Genomic DNA, 13,634 nt, shown 5'->3' with positions numbered 1-13,634 from the left:
CGCCGGTTTTCCTTCTGTCAGATATTAAGAAGACGCTGCAATGCCAAGATACTACTCTGTTCATATGCCAATTAGGGATGCTCACTTGATCAACTTTCGTTCCATGCTTTAGGATTATGAGCCAGAATTAGAATTGCAGGGTGGACTAGGCAAAGGTCGGATATGTTGGGTTAAAAAAGAAGAGGATCTAGATTAGAGACCGGGAAATATGGCAGAAAAATGGTCATGCCACGGGCTTGTCCAGGAGGACACCTTTCTGAGTGGTCAGCCCTGGACTTTTGACACTGGCTCTTTGATGATGACTATTGCACTGGAAGGCAAAGATGACTCAAGCATTGTTATGATGGCATTCTAGCAGCAACGGCAACTGGCGTAACAAAGGGGATCTTAGAAGATTAGTTGGTTAAGTATCATGGTTCTGGAATCCGTCCTAGTAGAGCTCACCGTTTCCTCAATCAGGCCGATTTCAGCGAGCGAACCCTGCACCGCGTCATGTGTCCTCCACCAACTCATCACTTAGACTCTCCATCTCAGCTCGCATGTATACAGTAGCGCCACGGCATAGTTGACTTTTCTCAAAATCAATCAGTCGCGCCTTGTCGTCTTGAATAATGAAATTGTATCTGTTGGCGTCTCCATGGAGGATGCCAATGTCATGTAGGCGCTGAAGGGCAGATTGACAAGACGAAAGATCGTTGATATTTGCTTCACGCCCTTCGAGCTTTTCTAGCATGAAGCCAACTACACGGCCATGCTCGTGGACATGGCCAATGAACCGTGGGGCAAGGCCTGTATCTTCCAGGCTCTTATAAATGAGGGTCTCCAGCGATAAACGAGGTAGCTCCCATTCGAACCGTGCGACTTTAGCAATAACAGCTGTCGAGTTCATAGTAGCCAAGGGCTCGTCACCAGGGTAAGTTGCTTCGTACGTGGTAGCGGTAAACTGCTTTATTCTTTTCAAATCGAGACAGTCAACCACACAGGATGCCAAAGGTCTGTTATTCCAATGAAGGTTCTCTGCTGTAGTCTCATTGCGACCTCACCGCTCGACGGATCTCGATTGACGTACGCCACATTCCAGGTGTAGTCTTCCGGAAAGTCGGGCAACGAGCTGAGGGGCATGGAAAGTGTTGACCGTTCGAATGAACCAGCGCGGATGATTAGATATCTGACACGATTTTGGACCAAAATTCTGTACTCCACTGATTCCATTTTCTCTTTTCCTCCTTGAACTGTAGATGCTGTTTTTGGTGGACCTGGTACTCCACATCTGCTCCCTCGTAGCCTTAAGTATCCCAATAATACTATAATCATGAGACCTCTATAACAGCATGAAGCATAAACCCAGAAATAAAAATTTGATTGAGTCCACCAGCCAAGAAGGGCAGTGTCGAATTTGTAACTACAAATGCTCTGCAAGCAAGCGCGAAAGCAAACACACCTCGCGTGCTACATTTCCTATTTGGGATGGTGTTTAATCTGATTGGCCACCATTTTGAGGCTCGGCGTTTGCGCTTACCGGGCGATTGCGTAATTCCTGGCACTGTATCCGTCCTAAAGGGGATATGCGTGCATGTGCCTAACGTGACGACATCTCTAGCTAGGCCATGGATCATAATGTTAAGATTTTGATTACGTGTGCATATAGAGTCTTAATACGGCTGCTTTATCCACAAATGGATCCTTCTGCGGGCTAAAATTCGGGACAGGTGGATGATAGTAGCTTGATTGGTCTGTTGTGGGCTTCTTTAGTCTTCCTACAAGTTGAACACCGTGCTTTCGGACTCCGCCTGTTTGCGCAATATCCCTTTTGATTGTTGCCTACCACTCTAGGATGACACTGCACGTATTTAGCATGAGGTCAAACACTTGCGACAGTATGATAAAAAGAGATATAGAATAGAGGAAAGCTGAAAGTTGAGACACGCCTCGTATATAACATCCCAACCCGATCCTTCCTTTGCAGCAAACAAAAAGCCATATACAAAAAAAAGCGCCCCCCAGTGCAGTCTTGTAGAAACAACAACATAATGGCAAAAGGAAACAAAAATAAATCCAGTCCAGAGAGAAAATAAAGAGAAGACAGAAAATAGAACAAGAACCCAAAGACTACGCCACAACCAGCAAACAGCCCAGGGACGTATAAACCATGATACCCAAACAAGACTCAACCTGAATATTTCTTCAATACAACAGACAAATTTGTCACCCACCATCACACCCACACCACCAAATCCAAATCACGGATTCCGCGGTGTATTGGTATTGGTATTCGTCTCAACACTCCCACAGCTCGTCCCACCACGACCCCAAGACCTCCCAACATTCGGATCAGGATGTGAAGGATAAGAGGTGGACGAACTGCGGCTCAACGAGCCAGGCGACGACGGAGCCGAGGAGCCAGGCGTTCCTGTCCCTGCCGATGCAGATGTGAAGTTTGCTGTTGATCTAGCTGCAGGTGCAGCTGCGGCCGCGGTTGGGTTGCATTGGGCGCAGATGAAGATGTTGAAGCCGCGGCCGTTGCAGCTGGTGCAAATTGAGCCTCTAGGGATATTTTTCAGTATTTGTCCTGATCTGATCTGATTTCTGGTCTGTGATGGTTTTGCTTGTGTTCTGATGATGTATTGGTATGCTATGGATGGTATGGAATGGGATGCATACCTTGGGGCATTCCCTGCACAGCTCTTGCATGTCAGTACTGTGCGCCCGCCGATGCAGGAGATGTGTTGTGGGTCGAGGTTTAGGAGCGAGTTTGTTGAGCTGGCCATTGTTTTGGGCGGTGGATGTATTGGAGTAGGTGATGGTAGTGTCAGTGGAATACTGTATGTGCGGAATGGAAAGTATTGATATGCAGAGACTGAGTAGTTGAAGACAGAGGCTTTATCTTTCTCTGGTCTTTGTCTTTTGTCTCAAAGCGCCGTCAACCAAAAGAAAAGCGGTATATGATCCGCGAGACAAGAAGCCAAAAGCAAAAGGCAGTATAATATAATATCACAGTCAAGAATTGACGACCAGACAAAAAGGCAGAATCTCGTCTACGCCAGAGTATAATGAAGCTAGGACTAGACCCAGCGACAACTGGAATCCTTATACAAGAGGAAAAAAAAACCAAGGCAGTGGCACGAAGTGTCCCGAGGGTTCCAAATGTTACATATGCAGCACTTGTGGAAATCAGGATCGAGGTATGGAATGATCAGCAGGACAAGTATCGCGCACCTGAACGGTGATAGGATGAAGAGACTCCCAGGTACACATGTACATTAGCCAGGTGTAGTGTCTATCCCAAATTTGCATACGGAGGCGGACCTTGTAATCCAATGACATGGCTTGATCATCTTCGGATAAGTTACAGATTTCCAGAAGGCAGATGGCCAATTACACGCACAGGAGTAGATCTGGATATGAGGGGGCGAGCGGCGCAGAAACCGTTCTTGGCTTAGTCGAGCTATGAAACCCCGCCTGGCGTGCCTGTCGAGCTAAGGTACGCCAAGGTACGCCAAGGTACGCAGACTGCATAGATACAGGGTTATATGAAACAGGACCTGGTGGGAGGGAGCGGGCTTTTCGTATGCCGATATACGGAGGACGTGGGTCAATACACTTGGGTCTACAAACTTCCCGGGCTACGTTCGCAAAAGGGCTAGGTCGTGTTGTATTGCAACGGTGTCCTGGTGGGTTTGATTAACGGAAGTTCTGCCGGAAGGAGAAAAGTGGTGGATGCTGTGGAACGGAGTGGAATGTTTCTAGCAGGTTGGCAAATGGAAGGTCGTCTAGTGTTGGGCAGACTGTCGTTCATGTGCTTGCTATGGTGGAAAGATGTCCCAAGAGCATGGCCGCCACCACAACTTTGTGTCACAAACCACAGTTATCCGCTGTGGGTTGGTGGATTCTGACCGCGTGAAGATGCAGTATACACTCGGTCTCGCTAAGATGGCTCGGTTCAGGAGACGTCACTGAGCTCGGCTGCAGGCCTTGGATGTGAGAACTCCAACCACGGATGGCTGCATCAGGCCACGCGACCCTGATCTGATCTCCGAATTGTAGAGACCATACTGGCCATGTTGCCGTGGGTCGCGTTTAGATGAAATTGTGAGAATCCACGCGGTGGGCCTCGTAAGTCTTCTTGCGTAGGACCGTTGAAGCGAGACTGGCTTTTGGCTTTCCATTCCAACCGATAAAGGGCGAAGGGTCATGCAAGGAATTTGCTGACAACCAACCTGGTCCCTCAGATGGTCATCTGCGCAACTCGCTTAAGAGGCCTGCATCAGGTCGGGAGGGTGTCAATAGTTCGAGGGACGTCAATGCCTCTCCACAAGCGCACGGATTCGCAAGTCATAAAACAACGGCATGGGTACGATGCACGCTGACGATATGCCGCGGAGATATGCACTGATCGACCGAGCCCGAATATCACATTTATGATCCTCTAAATACAGTAACCCGGGAAGCAAGACCCGGAAGAGACGGATGCGCAGACCTGACAAGCGTTGCATGCGTTGCCGACATCAGGGATCGAAAAAAAAGAGAAAGAAGAGCTGCAAGTGTAAAGTGAGGTGAAAAGAACCCCCTGTGAGAGGTGTGATCCACCAATCATGCAAAGAAATCAGAATCAAAATCTGGGAATGTAGCCAATAACACCCGGGAATTAATGTATCTGGACTCCGAAGCGCCGTGGATGCAACATAGCCTCAAGCAGGTAACCGTCGAAGGATTCATGGTGGGAGCGGCTGCATGAACAGGGGTCCAGAGAGAGCGGAAAAAGAAAAGCAAAGACGATTCCCTTTAACTGAGAGAACTGCGAGCAGGGGTGTCCTCTCTGCCATTTAGGCTTTTAACGTTGAGTCCGCTGTATGATCTGACAGTGCTTCATGCCGAATTGTTCCTCCATCTGCAGACTGGTCACATGCGGATTGAATGTGGAAATGGAACTCATCCTAAATATCTCGACTTGATTCCATCGATATTCGACGCAAAGCTATAGTAAAAATGGAGCTGATTCAGCCCGGCAATCTGCGTCTGTGGGTCCTGTGGGCTATAGACATGGCCTTTGAGCAGGCAGCGATCAATAAGCACGTGTGTCAAACGGCCGAGCCAAAAACACCTCACAAAGAGGGCCGAGGAGGTAAGTATGGCTGCAGCCAGCCACCTCAATCACGCGCTCCGGGGTTTGAACGCGGACTAGGGTCAAGGTGTTGGCGGCAAGGCTCAAGAAGGAGAAGGCTGAGACTTCCGAGATGGGTTCTCCCGGAATTACAGTACTTCACAGATCTCCCAGGTATCACCGCTAAATCCCGATGAGCACCCAAAAAAAGGGAGGGGGAGGAAGAACATACACAAAGGGTCGCAGGTCAGCTGACATGAAGGTGTTGGATACCTGCAGCCCGGTTGCCATTGTCGATGCACGAGACTGGTCAATTTGAAGTTGGAAATGTTCCTAGAGGCTGAAATCAGAAATATCAGATGTTATTGTAACTCAACATCTCTAGAAAAACAGGGGTTTGTAGATGAGATGGGAAAGTAAGGCGATAGAAGCCCTGATGTCGACTCGGATCTTTTCGGCCGCCGAAAGATCAGCATTAAGAAGACTATACCAGATGGTGGGACTGCACATAAATTCGGCGTTGATGGAATGATATCACCGGTTGGTTTCCAAATGAGACTACCCAGAGTTGGTACCTGGCAGAGTGGCACGATAGAGCACGCGCGCGAATGTGGTCGACTACGGAGGACAGAATAAGATAAATCATTCGCATTCACGCTCATTACAGCCTGCATAGCTATCACATTGAAAGAGAAAGATAAAGCGCGGTGATACGTGGCGTCGGCTCCATGGCAACCGCATCTGAACTAGTTCATGCTCATCTTGCCTTAGCCACGGCAAAAAATCAAAGCAAGGGGGAAAAAGAAGAGAGGAGCGACCCAGACTATCCGAACGCCCAGTTGTCAGGCTCCCATTAGCGTGACAGTAATCAGATCCTGCTGTCGTGTGTTGATAAACCCTCAGGATAACAATAGCAAAGAAAAATGAGAAAGCAAGCAGAAAAGGGCAACCATCCACCTCGTAAAGCAGAAACGCCTCCCCGGGAAGGTAATCTTTGTAAAATTGATACCGAGATTTGGCATCTCAGTATCAAATCATAAAATCGAAAAAGTGAAAGCAACGCTGTAGCGTTCAATGGAAATAGTCAGGGGGAGAGTGGCCAACATGGCAATAGTACCCAGGCCACCCAGAATAGCACCGACAACAGCTGTGGCAGCATGGCTAGCCAGGTTCTTCGAAGGTGTTAGATGGTTGGACTTGACTCGCTTCGTTGGAGGCTCATTTTCGGAAAGAGCGGAGATAATAGCATCCCGAACTTCAGCAGATGGAATTGTGTTGAGATCTGTGTCCTGGCTGTATGATTCCAGGGGCTGTGGGCGCTGGGCATCTTGAGAAAGGCTCTGAGACTCAAAATCGTTGGAGCTGGATTCCATCTGTGTGGCGGTCCGCTTCAGATCCTTCTGGGGAGAACGGAATGGTCCATCAGCATATGGCATCCCTTCTTTTGAAGCGGGGTGCCACGGAGCCAGCAGAGGATAAGAGTGGCTCATGGAGGATCCATTTGCGGACTGATCCACGAGAGCACTTAATCGAGCCTGAGGTAATATGCTCTGACAGGAGCTCGGAAGCTCACTAGAGACGGCAGAATTAGGGAATTGAGCAGCGGGGTTGATCATTGCGGGTGAAGTCGGTGTGGTCAGTGTCTCTTTGACGGACGCATTCTCAGGTATGTCGCGCACGCAGGGTAGCTCAGGTAGCTTCGGGGTAACTGGGCGGCACACCGGCTGTTTGGCGGCTTTGGAATCAAGGACAGTCGTGGCTTCTGGCCGCTCTGGGCACGGAGAGGTAGGGGTTGGCAGAGACGATCCCGAGTCGTTGTTTCCTGGGTAGAAGTTAGGCATAGAAGATGCGACATCCATGAACTTCGTAAGTCGTCTAATGTAGGCCTCCTCGGGGCAAGTGTCGTTCTCAACCTCGTCCTCAGACTCGGAGTTATCTTCATCTTCGTCATCTTCATTCTCAGAGCCTTTATCTTCGGATTCGTCATCTTCGCTTGAACCCTCTTCATTTGAGTCGTCTGAGTCGTACTCTGAATCATCTTCATCATCTTCATCATCCAGTTCCTGGCCGAAAGGCGTCATCCAAGGCACCGAGAATTCTTCCATGTGGCCCTCTTGCAAAATGCTAGAGCCATCCGAGGCATCAGATGCATCGGAACGATCATAGATGGAATCATCCCCGTCCCCGTCATTCAAGTCCCCTTCTTCTTCATCCAACTCATCCGAGTCCATAGAATCGTCATCAGAGGGCAGGTCCTCACAGAAGTTTGAATCCCAGTAGGGTGTGAACTCGTACCACTGACATCCAACCATCTGGGGTTCCCATTCTCTCACGATCCAGAATTTGTGACAGTCGTCAACATGGGACTCGGTGGCAATTTCGGCTTTGGTTGCTTCACTCAGAAGCTCCCATGGCTTCTCAACGATCCACCACCAGTCGCTCATCCGGAGATCATTCTCTTCATCTCCATCCAGAATCCAGAATCTGCGCTTGTCGACGAACCAATATCTGAGAGCGGGACCGGGCACACGATGGTAAGTGGTGTCTGATTCCTCCTCTGAGTTAAATTCCCAAGGAACCTCGGTTCCGTTCCAAGGCTGGAAGTCAGGGGAATCGTCAACCATGTAGGATGATTTGGCCAGTGAGCAGCGGCGGGCGGAGTGGATAACTTTGTTGACATGGTCCACGTCGGGGATCTTATCAGATACACCCCAAGCCATGTCAGCCAGCCGCATGAACAAGGGTTTCATCATCGTCCAATCGCTGAATTCTTCGTCGAGGAGCATTTGATAGCAGGACGGAGGGAAAGTCTCCATTTTGGTGGTATGAAACCCAGGGATTTCTTCATCCGGTACAGCAAGCTCTTGATGCGGTTTCACGGGTTGTTTCGAGGCTTCTTGGGCGATGGCGGCAGCTCGGGCACGCATCTTTAGTAGCTCTTTTTCAGGCATGTCAAATCCTGAAAAGCGTTCCGTAAATTCCTCGGTCTGGCTTGAAGGAATCCCCGGCACTTCGGACTTCACCGGCTCTGTGACCTCGATCCGGTTCTCACTCACTGAGGAGACGGGAGATATTTCCTCAGCGTGGGGGTTGGCGGTGTCCCAAGATCGAGCAACGGAGTCCTTAGAGTCGTCACTATCAAGCATTACTACCTCCGGCTCGACATCGCTGTAGTCTTCGGGGACGGAGAAACTGTTGGTCGAATGGGTGGTGACTGGTTTGATTGTGATGGCGTCCGAGCTCTCGACAACCACCTCCGGCTGGGGTGTGGACCAGTTAACCTCGCAACGAACTTCGAGAGCCTCGAATACTTCTAAGCAGTGTCAGTCTGTAGCAACGTCAAGTTCGAACGGGACAACTTACCTTGACCACGGTCGACATCGACACCGAATCTCAGAATATCTCCACTCGTCAACGGAGTATCCACATGGGTCACCAGTTTGTCTTCGTTCAGATACGTTCCATGGGTCGAACCACAATCGAGAATGTAGACGTTCTGTAGAGTGCATCAGCAAGAATGTAATGAGAAGGATATCAAAGATGCGAAGATTCAAGCTTACCCTTCTGTCCATCGATATGCTCACCAGAGCATGGTCGCGGGACATCACTCGAGAATCAAACCATCCGTTATCTTTGGCGGGGGATCTGTTTCTGGCTTCACGCTTCGAAGCACGTCCGATGGGAACAGGAACGTCATCGTCAAATAGAGTGAGGGTGCGGCAGGGATGGGTGTCATCCCAGAGAGGGATTAAGGTCACGGAGACTATAGATACGGCAAGGTGTTAACTGAGAACGAAGTAGATCTCGGCGGGGCTCAAAATACATACCCTGTGGGTCTGACATGACGGAATACTGAAAGGCAGATCACGAGTTGCGGGGGTTGCCGGGTCTCGAAAGGAAAAGGCGGACGGTGAATGTTGTATACTGTAAATGACGGTTAGACGGTCACGGGCTGAGACAGATAAAAATCCAAGGGAAGATAGAGGAGCCTGATATCAGGTTCGAGAGTGTGAAGAGGGGAGATGCCGAGATAAAGGTAACTGTAGCTTACGCATACGAGATCCGGGTCACATGGGCCCGGCAGAACGGAAAGGTAGCAAAAGATAAGAGTCCAAGATCAAAGATCAAAGATCAAAAGAGCATAGAAGAAGTTGAAGTTGAAGGAAAGTGATGAGGGGTAGATGATGTAGGTTCACCGCTGACCAAGGGTTCACTTTCGGTAACCTCCCTACTTTTCCCACATCTCTATTTCAGTCCTTCTGCAACATCCTGAATAGAAGCCTGAAATGGCGGGGAAATAGTCACCTTGCCTTCTTTTGAGGCGGAGATATTCCGCACGGAAACTATTTACCCATCCCCATAGTTCGATGGTGATTTGACGCCCGCTTACTATTTATACCAGGTTGGCATTACTATCTGTTAGATTCAACCATTTTAGCTTGGTTGGTGATTCTGAGATTCCACCATCAACAGCGACCGTATATCTTCCTGTAGAACCTTTTCCTGAAGTGCCCCAAGCCAAGTCCGCATCTTCAGGCATTTATCAGAGCCAACGAAAGATGTGATACCGTTTGGGGGGGGTACCAAAAGAAAGATGAATGCGGGGGAGATAAGTGGTGGCTTGGTCGAAGCCGTCTCCATGTTCAAATTGCGAAAGAATTCGGGACCTCCCATACATAGATGCAAAGTACATATGATTTCACTTAACTATTTAACTACAAAACAACGGCTGAAGAGTGGGCCAGCCGATGTGGGGGCCGACGTCATGGTTATCCTTTCACACCCCACTTCTATACGGAGTAAAAGACATGTACGCCATTTTCAAGTGGGTTGAAAATGGGCTAGAAAGAGGTGAAAACAATGAGTATACCCCCTTCGAGGTTATGTTTCGTGTAGGGGCTGTATACTCATTTACAACCCTTGTATGAGTCTCGTATACTCCGTAGGGCTGTCATAAGGCTGTCTTATATAGGGCTGTATTGAAGTTCTAGTGAATAATCTCTCATTCTCTTCTATGGTACACAAATTACTACATGTTCACCCAATGCACTGGCCCAATAGCCTCGGTTTTCCAGCCGATCCCCCGATCCGCATACACCCAGTGCCAAAACAGAAAAAAAGAAAATCAGACGGCCGGGGAATATGTCAACCGATACTAAATACACGCACAGTAAAAGTGGCCGGGAATCTGAAAGACCGGGGGAAATCGCCGGATGAGGCAGACACATATGCCCCAAGGTCAGATCCAGGTGAAGAATCAAAAGAAACGAAGAGGGAAGAGGGAGGGTAGACTTGAAGTCAGTGCTTTTACATGCCGGCACCGCCACCCATGGCGCCCATGGTGTTCAGGCGGGCAGCTAGCTGGGGGTACTTCTCCTGGACCTCCAGCTGGGTGCGGGTGGCTTCGGCGTAGGAGATGGCGTTGATGATCTCGGCCTCGGTGCGAGCCAGCTCAGCAGCGCGCTCGAAGTACTTGAGAGCCTGGGAGACCTTGCCCTGCTGGAGGAGGAGCTGAGCCATGGTTCCAACGGCAATGTCGCACTCGGGATCGACTGGTCAGGGGTTAGCATATAGGTATACATCACGGCGAGTTGGAAACTTACTGATCAGGGCCTTCTGGCAGAGGTTCTCAGCCTCCTGGAAGTCCTGCTTCCACTGGAACAGGGCAAGAGCCTTGTTAATCAGGGGCAAGACGTTGATACCCATGGGTTTGCTCTGCTTCTCCATCTCGACGGCCTTGTCGAACTTTTCGATGGCCTCGGAGTAGTTCTGCTGGTCGAGCAAAAGCTCACCGTAGTAGTTGTATACATCGGGGACCTCCTCGAAGTTCTTAACTGTCCGTCGGAAAGTGGCCATCGCTGAAGCAACAGAGCCCATCTTGTATTGTGTCACACCGAGCTGGATGTGAGAGTAGATGAACGAGCGGTCGAGGTCAATCGACTTTTGGTAGTCCTTGGCGGCCTCGGCAAGCTCGGTCAGGATGAAGTGCAGCTGGGCACGGTGGTAGTAGATATCGGGGTCGTCCTTGTTGTGGGTGATGGCAAGCTCGAAGTCATCGGCGGCGGCATCCTTGTTCCCTAGAAAGGTGTTAATAAAAAAATTCGAGAATTACTGTTGGGCAGACTTACCGAGCTCGAGGTGCAAGCTGGCGCGCTTGATGTAGCTCTGAACCAGGGACGGTGACAGCTCAACACTCTTGTTCAGGTCAACGAGGGCACCGGGGGCGTTACCGCCGAGGTAGGTGAAAGTGGCACGCATGTTGAGGGCCAAGCCTTCGAAGTCGCCGAGGTCACCGACCTCAAGGGCCTTCTCAAATGCAGCGGCGGCCTCCTCGTAACCATCGGCAGTCTTCTTGGCCATGGCGATGAGACCCTTGCGCAGCTGACCCTTACCAGACTCCTCGCTCAACTCCACAGACTCTTCGAGACCCTCGGGCAGAACCTGGGGACGGAAGCTCTGGAGGTAGTTGGAAACGAAGGTGGCACTGGGCAGCTTCTTGGTGCGGGCCTCGAGGATAGCCTGGCTCTTCTTCTCGGCAACCTTCTTCAGCAGGCGCTCGAGGGAGTTGCGGCTGACATCGTTGGAGAAAGCATCGATGATGCAGCTGGCAGTGAAGTCGAGGAGAGCTTCGCTGAACTTGCCGAGGTGCTCGTAGGCAATGGCTCGCCGGTTAAGGGCCTTGACGTATTCGCTATCCATGGCGAGGGCAGCACTGGTGTCCTCGACGACCTTGTCCCAGTTCGACTGGACATTGTAGCAGGCGGCACGGTTGGAGTAGAAGACGGGATCGGGCTTGCAGAGAATAGCCTTGCTGTAAAGTTCAATGGCGTTGGGGTAGTCCTTAGCACCGTAAGCCTTGTTACCGGCGGCCTTCAGCTTGCCGGCATAGGCGTTGCGGGTCTTGAAACACTGTGTCAGTGACAATCCACCAATTGAAGCAATTTACAAAACTCACCTCTTCGGACAGCTGGCCAACGGTAGTCTCGTCAACCTCGGGAAGCTCCTCGGCAGGCTCCTCGGTCTTCTTGGCGGACTCTAGAATTGCGTCAGTCCCCCATGCGACCACTGTTTCAAGCGAAGCTGAACCTACCATCCGAGGCAGACTTGGCCTTCTTCTCATCCTCTGCCTTCTTCTTCTCTTTGCGACGCTGGTTCTTGCTCTTCTTGGGGACGGAAGGAGTGGACTTGCTGGAGTCGTTCAGGTAGTAGACGACACCCGCGCCGGTCACGACAACGGCAACACCGGCAATGGTATAAACAACGGCCTTGTTCTCGGAGACCCAGTTGGTGATGCGATCCCAGACCGATGCTGATGAAGACTCGGTGAGCTTCGATGTATCAAGCACCACATTCTGGGCGGGCGTGGGTAATGGCGACTCGCTCGACATGATGTGTTATGGAACCGGGCAAAGCGACCGACGCTGCTAGTTCTTTCTGAGGACAGATCGGATCAGTATTCAATGATTGATTGGCGAATTGCCCGAGATGAAAGGTAGGGGAGAACTAACCGGACCTGAAGGAGGATAGAGACAGGAGTGATGAAGCTCGACGAAAAGTCGAGAGTTCCATCAGCCCGCACCGGCCAATCACGCACAACCCGCAACGTTCTCTCCACAACCGGAGCGAACGGGTTGGCGTCATTGTTCTCCTGGGTGCTTTTCTACTGAACCGTTCTTTTTCTCTGCGTCTTGAGCCATGCCTAGTGGGAAATAACCGTGTCAAGCTAAACCAGCAACAGTCGCAAACATGGCCAGCTCTTCAAGCAAGACACAACCCTTCGAGATCTTCTCCTCCGTTCGCTTTGATACAGACCTACCAGACGTAGCCTGTCGCTTTGCACAATGCTATCCCACACCTCATCACTCGCCCTATTACCTCATCGCCTACCACTTAGACCGCCTGATAGCAGCAGCGCGTCATTTCCAGATGAAAAAGGCATTAGACTGGCTTCAGCAGGATCTCGAAAGCTTTGAGCAATTTCTCGACGCGTCGATACCAAACCGAAGCAAGCCGTGGAGGCTTCGAATCGTAGTGGACAACAACGGCGACTGCACAGTGGAGGTAAAACCAACAGCGGCAATCGATCCAATGGGTTTACTCATTCCCACTCTGCACACAGACCCAACCGTGCCTGTGTGGAAGGTCTACGTTGATACACAATCCACCACTCCTTCCGGCTTTACAACTCACAAAACCACCGCGCGAGATGACTACACAGCTGCCCGACTCAGGGCGGGGATTAAATCACCAGCAGAGACATCGGAGGTACTGATCGTGAACCCAAAAAACGAGGTTATGGAGGGCAGCATCACTACGCCGTATTTCCAAAGGGAACAGATGTGGATCACACCTCCATTGAGCAGTGGTGGTAATGCAGGGACAACACGGAGATATGCCTTGTCTCGAGGATTCTGTGTGGAACAAGTCATCAGCCGTGACGAGCTAGTGGATGGGGAATTGTGTTGGTTGAGCAATGGGGTAAGGGGGTTTATGCAAGGCCAAGTGGTGTTGACATAGCCGGGCAGCAGGTCCT

General features: G+C 50.5%; 5 protein-coding genes across 5 annotated transcripts; 1 reads left to right on the top strand and 4 right to left on the bottom strand.

The window, feature by feature from the left end:
* Positions 1–490: 490 nt before the first annotated feature.
* On the bottom strand, positions 491–1,122 carry N7446_004025 (uncharacterized protein; the record flags this gene model as incomplete). The annotated part of the gene is made up of 2 exons (XM_058512774.1): positions 491–995; positions 1,070–1,122. The coding sequence occupies 2 exons, from the start codon at positions 1,120–1,122 to the stop codon at positions 491–493; spliced, it is 558 nt and encodes a 185-aa protein (XP_058374103.1).
* A 1,118-nt stretch (positions 1,123–2,240) lies between these two features.
* N7446_004024 (uncharacterized protein) lies at positions 2,241–2,768 on the bottom strand (the record flags this gene model as incomplete). The annotated part of the gene is made up of 2 exons (XM_058512773.1): positions 2,241–2,544; positions 2,662–2,768. 2 exons carry the CDS (start codon positions 2,766–2,768, stop codon positions 2,241–2,243), a joined length of 411 nt encoding a protein of 136 aa, XP_058374102.1.
* A 3,367-nt stretch (positions 2,769–6,135) lies between these two features.
* On the bottom strand, positions 6,136–8,944 carry N7446_004023 (FHA domain protein; the record flags this gene model as incomplete). Its single annotated transcript, XM_058512772.1, has 4 exons — positions 6,136–8,414; positions 8,465–8,597; positions 8,662–8,864; positions 8,929–8,944. The coding sequence occupies 4 exons, from the start codon at positions 8,942–8,944 to the stop codon at positions 6,136–6,138; spliced, it is 2,631 nt and encodes an 876-aa protein (XP_058374101.1).
* Positions 8,945–10,408: 1,464 nt separating this feature from the next.
* Positions 10,409–12,489, bottom strand: tom70 (putative mitochondrial outer membrane translocase receptor (TOM70); the record flags this gene model as incomplete). Its single annotated transcript, XM_058512771.1, has 5 exons — positions 10,409–10,653; positions 10,705–11,178; positions 11,230–12,001; positions 12,057–12,136; positions 12,192–12,489. 5 exons carry the CDS (start codon positions 12,487–12,489, stop codon positions 10,409–10,411), a joined length of 1,869 nt encoding a protein of 622 aa, XP_058374100.1.
* Positions 12,490–12,847: 358 nt separating this feature from the next.
* Positions 12,848–13,618, top strand: N7446_004021 (aminotransferase class IV; the record flags this gene model as incomplete). Its single annotated transcript, XM_058512770.1, has 1 exon — positions 12,848–13,618. One exon carries the CDS (start codon positions 12,848–12,850, stop codon positions 13,616–13,618), a length of 771 nt encoding a protein of 256 aa, XP_058374099.1.
* Between the last annotated feature and the right edge of the window lie 16 nt (positions 13,619–13,634).

Source organism: Penicillium canescens, assembly GCF_028828765.1.
Source record: "Penicillium canescens strain IBT 15451 chromosome Unknown utg000003l_segment0_segment0, whole genome shotgun sequence".
NCBI lineage: Eukaryota > Fungi > Ascomycota > Eurotiomycetes > Eurotiales > Aspergillaceae > Penicillium > Penicillium canescens.
The sequence above is the reverse complement of the archived record's forward strand: the minus strand, read 5'-3'. Positions and strand labels throughout refer to the sequence as shown.